Source organism: Macrobrachium rosenbergii, chromosome 7, assembly GCF_040412425.1.
Source record: "Macrobrachium rosenbergii isolate ZJJX-2024 chromosome 7, ASM4041242v1, whole genome shotgun sequence".
NCBI lineage: Eukaryota > Metazoa > Arthropoda > Malacostraca > Decapoda > Palaemonidae > Macrobrachium > Macrobrachium rosenbergii.
Genome location: NC_089747.1, coordinates 1,275,001 through 1,285,000, shown reverse-complemented (window position 1 = coordinate 1,285,000; position 10,000 = coordinate 1,275,001). Strand labels below are relative to the sequence as shown.

The 10,000-nt window shown below is 41.2% G+C and overlaps 1 protein-coding gene across 2 annotated transcripts in view; it reads left to right on the top strand.

The window, feature by feature from the left end:
• The window catches only part of HGTX (HGTX homeodomain transcription factor), a 95,246-nt gene that overhangs the window by 29,275 nt on the left and 55,971 nt on the right, over positions 1 to 10,000 (top strand). Inside the window, exon 2 of one of the 2 annotated variants that reach the window (XM_067106253.1) lies at positions 8,305 to 8,477. In XM_067106253.1, coding sequence (XP_066962354.1) covers positions 8,305 to 8,477 — 173 coding nt within the window. The remainder of the gene's footprint in view (positions 1 to 8,304; positions 8,478 to 10,000) is intronic. The other variant, XM_067106254.1, reaches the window with a different exon arrangement.

The following is a 10,000-nucleotide window of genomic DNA, read 5'->3' as shown; positions in this document are numbered from 1 at the left end:
TTATTTCTGCGGGAACGTCGCCCCGGCTCGCTGTCGCAGCGACCGAGAGAGAGAGAGAGAGAGAGAGAGAGAGAGAGAGAGAGAGAGAGAGACAGCAACCGAGAGAGAGAGAGAGAGAGAGAGAGAGAGAGAAGAGGCAGGCATTTAATCATTTCCTGAGGTTATCTCTGCGGATTATATTGAATAGAGAACCCGGCGCTTAGGATGACCCTCTCTCCTCGTATACTGATGCTAGTACCTCCTGCTACTACTACTGCTGTTGCTGCTGCTGCTGCTGCTGCTACCCAGTGAGTGCCTCCTCCTATCTCCTACCCAGTGCCTCCTCCTATTGCCTCCTATCTCCTGTCTCCTCCTCCTCATCCTCCTCCTCCTACCACCCCGAGTCTCATCGGCCCCGTATTTTATGGTTTCTCTGTTTTGCTGCTGATCGCTGTTTCTCCTCCTCCTCCTCCTCCTCCTCCTCCTCCTCCAATTCCAAACACTCCCCCTTCCCCACAACAAGTTTATTAACTTTTATTCTTGGTTGTTTTTTTGTGTAAAAAATATAAAATTGGAGTTTGGGGGAGGGGAAGAATGTATGGGGGCGAGGTGGGAGGGGTAGGGGAGATGTTATGGGTGGGGAGGGGGAGGTTGTAGCTGTCATTGTTATTGGTTGTTATTTGTGACTTGCAGCTTGTTGTAGAAGAAAGCGAGAGCTGTATGCAATGGTCCCACGATGGTGGCGGTGATTTCAAGTGATTTAGTGGAAAGGGGGTGGGTGGGTGGGTGGGGGTTTATTTCAGGGGGTGGGAATGGGAATGGGAATGGGGAAGGGGCAAGCATTCCCCCGAACTCGCTATTTCAATGCAAATGAGCCACCAAGCAGTTATTCCGTGCAGTCATTGGCGAAAGAATTACGGCGGGTCCCAGAATCAAAAAATAAGCCCCAAAACAGTGCAATAATGGCGCTATAATTAAGGGGGGGTTTGCTCCCCGGGACGGGGTAGGGGGGCGCGAGGGGGCGGGGGAGGGACGTGGGTAGCACCACTGGCCATTGGGCGCCATTACCAGCAGCCGTTGCGAGTTTAATTAGACACAAACACACAATCATCCCCCAGGCAAAAACGACCTTATGTCTCCTGGACTGGTGGTGGCTGTGGTGGGCTGGTAAGTACTAGTACTGGTGGTGACCAGTGCCAGACCTACGATTTTGTCTTATTATCCGACGCCCTCCTAATTCTCCTCCTTTTTTGCAGTGGTAGCCCGAGGGCCAGGGTGCCACAAACGACGGGAAATCGTCCCAAAAATTCGAGGAGGAATCGGGAGATGATAATCTTCCGTCGACGCCACACTGACATCTTCACATTACTAGATAAGCTCCTCCCGGTATATTAGTCGACGCGATGGCCGCCATGTTTTTAAACCCCCGAGGGAAAATGTTGCACATCCATTACGGAAGTGTCTCTCGCTGTTTCATGAAGTACGCGGGACTGAATGAAGTGTCTCTGAGTTCCACGAAGTTCCTCAAAGTTCCTCAGAGTTCCTCGTTCCCTTTTTTATTAACGGAACGGATTGCGCTAATTTGGGCCGGATGTTGCGTCATTGCGGAAGTAAATATGATGTCTGGTAATTAGAGAAGTAAATGAAGAAGTATTATGTTAAATGCAATTAAGTTTTAGATCGTAAATTCGATTGTTTTGTCAAGACAATGTTTTATAGCATTCATGTGGAATTGAATTCTGTCTTGAATCTGCTAATACTTAAAATATTAATTCATTTTCTCAAGCTGAACTGGACTCTTTTGGGGCAAACCTAACGTTATATCACGCGTATAAGAAATGTAAAATTAACCTTCCATTGGCTCAAAGATATACTGTAGAATACACAGCAGAGATACGAAGCCGAAAACTTATTAAATAAACAGATAAATAAATAAATAGATAACATCTATACTTCTCGGCCAAGAGAGTGCAAATTGGCACCGGTCATGCAAAGCTATATAATGCAACCTTCCCCGCCACCCCAAATGTATAACATCTAATTATTTCTCTACATTATCTAATCTCTCTCTCTCTCTCTCTCTCTCTCTCTCTCTCTCTCTCTCTCTCTCTCTCTCTCCATCGCAATTGGTCTCCCGAAACTTCCGATATCATATAATGTGTATTGGCTGAGGGGTTGCCTCGACCATGATTAGACTGTCCAAGAGATTTTCAATTTCGGTTTAATTCTAATTGCGGCGAAAAATGCGACCCAATCTCGCCGGGGATGCGCGTACACACACTTACACACTTACACACACACACACACACACACAGGGTTTCCTCCGAAGACAAGTAATGGAATGGAAAATGCTTAACGGGTAGCCGTAATGACGACTCGGATCAATACGAATTATTGAATGCAGATTGAGACGGGTTGCCGCTGGTATAATCCCCTGGTTGCATATAAAAGATGTTTAGTTAACACTGAGTGCAGGCGGCAGCAGCAGCGGCGAGGAGGAGGAGGAGGAGGAGGAGGAGGAGGAGTGACGTAGCTTTAATTCCTTGTTAAAGTTTATGTACTGGGAGTTTGACTTGGTGTTGGTATGGCCAAGTAAGTACTTTGGGTTTTAGGTGGAAGCGTTGTTCATATATTTAATTCTTGATAAAGGGGATTTTTTTTATCTTGAAAACATTGGGAGTGTCTTGTTTCCTTAACTGATAAGGGATTTTTTTGTTGTTGCTTTAACTCTGATGAGGGATTTTTGGTGTATTTCTCTAACTCTGATGAGGGATTTTTTATCTGTGTCTTTAACTCTGATGAGGGATTTTTTTGAAATGTATTTCTTTAACTCTGATGAGGGATTTTTGGCTTTTCTTAACTGATAAGGGATTTTTTTTATCTATTTCTTTAACTGATTAGGGATTTTTGGTCTATTTCCTTAGCTGGTAAGGGATTTTTTTTTATCTATTTCTTTAACTCTGATGAGGAATTTTTTTTTACCAATTTCTTTAACTCTGATAAGGGATTTTTTTTATTAATTTCTTTAATTTTGGTAAGGGATTTTATGTGTATAAAACATCGGGTATATCTTGTTTCCTTAAGTGATAAGGGATTTTTTATCTATTTCTTTTACTTTGATAAGGGATTTATTAATCTTTCTTTAAGCAAGTAATTTTTCATCTACAAAACAATGGGTATATCTAATTTCCTTAACTGATAAGGGATTTTTTATCTATTTCCTTAACTCTGATAAAGGGAATTTTGTATTTATAAAGCAATGAGTATATCTTTTTCCTTAACTCTGATGAAGGAATTTTCATCTACAAAACATTGGTTATACGTAATACATCGTTTACTTTATTCATAAAATATTAATGTCTGAATGAAATACTCCTTTTTGAATAAAATATTTATTTTTGAGAATACCTCAAGTAGGCTAAAGTAATGGATTTTGAAACTGCCTGGAATTGAAAGACGCCATTGTTCATAAAATATTAATTTCTGAATGAAATATTATTCTTTTTGAATTAAATATTAATTTTTGACGAATACCTCAAGTAGGCTACAGTAATGGACGAGCGGTTCACATCGCAAGTTAGCCACTGAGTCCCCCTCGCTCCCAAAGAGACTTGACACCTAACTCATTCATTGTCCCGTCAATGAACAGGTAGATTGTTTGAGTGACATCTGTCAAGATGACAGGAGACTGACAGCAGGGAAGTAAGAGAGAGAGAGAGAGAGAGAGAGAGAGAGAGAGAGAGAGAGAGAGAGAGAGAGAGCGGTGAATGTGAAGTCCACTTGGCAGTTGCGTTTGCTATTCGGAGTCTTTGTGGGAAGTCTTTGAAGTCTTTACTTGAAGTCTATGGGAAGTCTTTGTAGTTTTTATGCGTCTTTGAAGTCTTTAAGTGAGGTCTTTGGGAAGGCTTTGTAGTCTTTATGGAAAGCCTTTGAAGTCTTACTGAAAGTCTTTGAAGTCTTTATGGGAAGTCTTTGAAGTCTTTATGGAAAGTCTTTGAAGTCTTTATGGAAAACCTTAGAAGTCTTTATGGGACGTCTTTGAAGTCTTTATGGAAAGTCTTTGTAGTCTTTACGGGAGTCTTTGAAGTCTTTATAGAAAGTTTTTGGAGTCTTTATGTAGTCTTTGAAGTCTTTATATGAGGTCTTTGAAATCTTTATGAGTTTGAAGTCTTTATATGAGGTATTTGAAGTCTTACTGGAAGTCTTTGAAGTCGTTGTGGGAAATCTTTGAAGTCTTTAAGGGAAGTCTTTGTAGTCTTTAAGGGAGGTCTTTAAAGTCTTTATGGGAAGTCTTTGAGGTCTCTATAGGAAATCTTTGTAGTCTTTATGGGAAGTCTTTAAGTGAAGTCTTCATGGAAAGTCTTTGAAGTCTTTATGCGAGGTCTTTGTAGTCTTTATGCGAGGTCTTTGTAGTCTTTATGGGAAGTCTTTGTAGTCTTTATGGGAAGTCTTTACAGTCTCAAAGGAGAGTCTTGAAGTCTTTATGGAAGGTCTTTGAGATCTTTATGGGAAGTCTTCAAGGTTTATATGGGAAGTCTTTGAAGTCTTTATGCAGTCTTTGAAGTTTTTTCTGAAATATTTGAAGACTACAGGAGGTCTTTGAAATCTTTAAGGGAAGTCCTTGAAGTCTTTATATGAGGTCTTTATAGTTTTTATGGGTCTTTGAAGTCTTTATGGGAACTTTTCAAAATCCTTATAGGAAATCTTTCAAGTCTTTATGCAAAGTACCTGAAGTCTTCGTGAGAAGTCTTTAAAATCTGCAAGTCTTTCTACAAAGCTTTAAATGATAATTATTCTACAAAGCTTTTAAATGATAATAATTATTCAGTCACTGTCTGTCTGTCTGTTTGTCGGTCAGTGAGATTCCATGAATATTCCAAATAGCTTAATGAAGCGGGTCATTAAAATTTGATTGATGTAATTAAGAGGATTTGTAGCCTGTCAATCATACACACGGAGAGAGAGAGAGAGAGAGAGAGAGAGAGAGAGAGAGAGAGAGAGAGAGAGAGAGAATATTGTTACAGGCACCAGCTGTGTGTGGTATTGCTCACATTAACATACTGTATATTACTCTGACAAAAAAGTATTAGAAAATATTCTTTCCAAAATGTCTTGTCAGTAATAAACTGAAGTCTGATATTCTCAAATAAATACACACTATACTCCTTTGTAAGTTCATCTTTCAGCTAATTATTAATCATATTTTATCGTATCATTCAAGCCTGGGCTATTAAAAGACTCTAAAAGTTACCGAGTTCATTTGTCTTCGCTCCTAAATCAAACCATCTTTGTTGTCAATATTTAGAATCTGTTGATTCTTCTTCTTCTTCTTCAATCGGTGCTCGACCTCAGAGTCTATATTTACCCTCCCACGCCCTTGCTGGAATCCCTTCTGGTGGCCTTTATGTCCTATCCTTAGGGGGGAGAGGTGGGGGGGAAGGGGGAAGAGGACCTCAGATGGGGGCCAAGTCGATGAGGTGACGAAAAGTCACGCCTTGGGGAAAGAGGTCTATAAACGTCCAGTGCCTTCAGGGGCGTCCCGTATGCTGGTATCCCCGACTGTTTAGTAGTGTTTATCTCCATGACATTGTAGTACCTTAGCTGAAAGACGCTGACTGAGAGTCTTCTCTCTCTCTCTCTCTCTCTCTCTCTCTCTCTCTCTCTCTCTCTCTGTCATGACTATTCACCGAGGACCTCGAGATTGAATGAAGGCGGAACAGGGACGACAACAACGACCCAATTGGCCGTTAATGGGGTCACGTGCAGTCGTTCTCCCGAGGTCGTTGGGTTGTTATGAGCCACGTGTGTTGACAACTCGGCTGGTAACGAGGATGGGGGGTCGCCTTCGTCGGATTATTGGAGGGAATTGGAGGATTCCAGGGAGCAGCGAAGGGAGGGGGGGAGAGGCAGGGGAGGGAGAGGGAAGTGTCAGATTCGTCCGAGATTACAATAGGTCTTTTCTGTTCTTAGGGGATGACCCCATAAGAAAGAATTCCGATTGGGGTGGTTCCATGAGGCCTCAGAAAGCTTCAGTAGGTTTCAGGAGACTTTACAAGGCTTCAAAAGACTTCGGGGAGCTTTCAGGAGGCATCAGAGGGCTTCAGAAGTCTTCAAGAGGCTTCGGAAGGCTCCAGAAGACTTTAGAAGACTTCAGAAGGCTTTAGAAGGTTTCAGGAGGGTTTCGAAAGGCTTCAGAAGGTTTCAGAAAGCTTCAGGAGGCTTCAGAAGATTTCGGGAGGTTTCAGAAGCCTTCAGGAGTCTTCAAGAGGCTTTAGGAGGCATCAGAAGGCTTCAGGAGGCTTCAGAGGGTTTCGAAAGGCTTTGGAAGGTTTCAGAAAGCTTCAGGAGGCTTCAGAAGATTTCGGGAGGTTTCAGAAGCCTTCAGGAGTCTTCAAGAGGCTTTAGGAGGCATCAGAAGGCTTCAGGAGGCATCAGAAGGCTTCAGAAGGCTCCAGGAGGCTTCAGAAGCCTTTTAGGGGTCTTCAGAAGGCTTCAGGAAACTCTAGAAGGCTTCATAATGATTCAGGAGGCTTCGGGGGCTTTCAAGATACTTCAAAAGGCTTCAGAGAGCTTTTCCACCGACAAGAAATCTCCTGACGTGCGGTGCTGCGAGCCTCACCATATTTTCTAGCTTTTGTTGTGACCAAGATAGTAGATTATCTATCAGGCGCTTAAAAAGAGAGAGAGAGAGAGAGAGAGAGAGAGAGAGAGAGAGAGAGAGAGGGCGCGAGGCTATCAAAGGCCATCACCCAACACCCTCCGAAAACCGAGAGATAAGACTATCAGGGTCGACTGTAATCGCCTCTGTAATCCCCGATGTAATCCTGAGGTAAAGGACAAACAAAAGAGCTTTTGTAATCCCCAACACCCCCTTAAGCCCCCCAACTCCCTACTGGTAACCCCCTAGGGGGGCCAAACGCCACCCACCCCTAAAACCGATCGGGCGAAAGCGTAAACACGAGAAGGCGGAAGATAAGAAGTATCAGACACGTGACGTGCACGTGTCGACGATCTTCCGTGTTCTCCTCCTCCCCTTCCCTTCCCTCCTCCTCTCTTTAAATGACCCGGACGTCCCTTTTGAAGGACCCTAGAACACACAGACAAACACACTGACGCACAGACACGCTCAGAGAACATTATAATGGCTCGGGAAGTCGAGTCACTAAACGGCCCCTTTTACGAATCACTCGGAGCGTGTCTTGATTCTCGTGACGAATTTGGTTATGGTGGGCGGGAGATGGGCGGGAGATGACGGGGTGTACGAAGAAGAAGGCGTGCGCGCTCGTAAAATGACGAGGAGGTGCGTTGGGGGAGAGAGAGAGAGAGAGAGAGAGAGAGAGAGAGAGAGAGAGAGGTTAGCGAATCGGCCGTCGGAGGAAAGGAAAATATCAGTTTTTGTAAGTTATCGTAGGGATTATTACTATTATTATTATTATTATTATTATTATTATTATTATTATTATTATTATTATTATTACAGTCTACTCCAGCGCCGTTCGTCTCAAAGAGGCTCCGAATAAGTCTGATACTTACTTCAACAATTATTATTGTTGTCAGTAATGATTGTTGTTTCTAATATTATCATTGTAACAATCATATATTTCATTATTATTATTATTATTATTATTATTATTATTATTATTGCTCCTTTAACAATCACCTTCCATCATAATTATGATCACTATTATTATCATCCATTACTCTTGTTATCAGTCTCATTATTATTATTATTATTATTATTATTATTATTATTATTATTATTCCTCTTTAACAATCATCTGTTTCATCCGAATGATTATCATCAGTATTATCATCGTTCTTAATCATCATCTGTTTATCTTAATTATCATTACTATCATTAACATTATCATCACTTTTAACAATCACCTGTTTCACCTTAATTACTCTTTTCAGAAATTACCTGCTTCATTATTATTATTATTATTATTATTATTATTATTATTATTATTATTATTATTATTATTATTATTGTAATTGTAATAGCAACAATGCCCTCTTAACTTCTCGAATCCTTCGCGCTTTTTTGGATATGCTCGTCACTACAAAGCCGTAAGATCCAAGCGCAAGAAATTGACGAGACTGTGATGCCCGGTCGCGGGAAACGAACCCGCGTCACCATAATCACAAAGGTCACGTTGCCGACCTGACCACGAGAGGGCACTGTGGCTATTACAATTACATAATGTATCTTGTAAAAGTGACCAGTAGATTCTACATTATTATTATTATTATTATTATTATTATTATTATTACTCCTGCAACAGCCATCTTTTTCATCTGAGTCCCCCTCCCCTCTTGGCGCAGGTCTGCCGACGATGACTTTGGACAAAGACGGGAAGAAAAAACACACGAGGCCCACCTTCAGCGGGCAACAGATCTTCGCCCTGGAGAAGACCTTCGAGCAGACCAAGTACCTGGCAGGACCCGAGAGGGCCAAGCTGGCCTATGCCCTGGGCATGACCGAGTCGCAGGTCAAGGTAAGTTGAGATGTGACGGCAGTGGTGAAAGAAATTTTTTTTTTTGGGGGTGGATTTTTGTTTTGCTGAGTTTTTTTTTTTTGAGGGGCGGCATTTGGTGTGTTTTTGTTATGGGGTTTTAATTGTGTTTTTTTAGGGGGGGTGCGTAGGTAGCAAGAATATGTATTTGTATATAGAGAATAAACAAATACACACACATATACTCATATATATGTATATATATGTATATACATAATACACACGTATATATGTTATATATATTATATATTATAACGTTTCTGTTTTATTTTTCATAAAGAGAATTAATTTTGAAATCTATTCCTTTAATTTCAACATTCCGTTAGTGAAGGCAAAATTTTGTTTATTATTATTATTATTATTATTATTATTATTATTATTATTATTATTATTATTATTATTATAGATTAAACACAACTCCCCACATTATAGAATACAGTACAGAACGACACGTAGTTATAAAATTAATTAGACCCTTTAAATTAAATTTAACTTTGAATTTAACCTTAAATTTAAATATTTCATTTCAATAAATGAAAAAAAATTAAATAAAAACTTTGGAACAAAACTTGGGTCCTGTACCGCCGAAATTTTCGAGTCCATCTGTGTCTTAAGACTTCATTCAGATGTTCCCCCGTCTCTTGAATGACAAATGAAGAGAGAGACAAATGAAAGAGAGAGAGAGAGAGAGAGAGAGAGAGAGAGAGAGAGAGAGAGAGAGAGGTTTTTCTTAAAAGGATTTGCAATGCAAATTTATTCGTTGTCTAAAGTTCTCAAAACCACCTATGAAATTAGGTGAATATGAGAGAGAGAGAGAGAGAGAGAGAGAGAGAGAGAGAGAGAGAGAGAGAGAGAGAGAGAGAGAGAGAGAGAGAGAATTGCTGTAAGTCTGTTAAAAATTTGAGAGTTAGGAAATGCAAGAAAATGATAAGGGGAGAGAGAGAGAGAGAGAGAGAGAGAGAGAGAGAGAGAGAGAGAGAGAGAAATTCGTATCTACCCTTAGAAACTTCATAGGAATTCCGAGAATACATAAACTTCCCAACGGAGAGAGAGAGAGAGAGAGAGAGAGAGAGAGAGAGAGAGATGTCAGCCTGTTGGCCGGGGATGTTAACAACATCATCTTAACATCCGTAGCGATTGTATGGCGGGAGAGAGAGTGAGAGAGGGAGAGGGGGAGGTGGAGAGAGGGGAAGGGGGGCGCCATCCCCCTTAGATGTTCCAGCACGCTGGAAACATTTTACACTCATCCATAATTTATCACATCTCAATCTAGCGGCGATGTGGCCGCTCGAGTTATCTCGAAGGAGAGAGAGAGAGAGAGAGAGAGAGAGAGTATCGTAGGAGAATTCCTTCCTCGGAGACCCTTATGATTTGAGTAACTGTGTTGCTAGAATTCTGAAATGTTAAATTCTCGCTCTCTCTCTCTCTCTCTCTCTCTCTCTCTCTCTCTCTCTCTCTCTCTCTCTCTCTCTCTTCTCTTCTAAACAAGGAGAAGAAATCCGTTC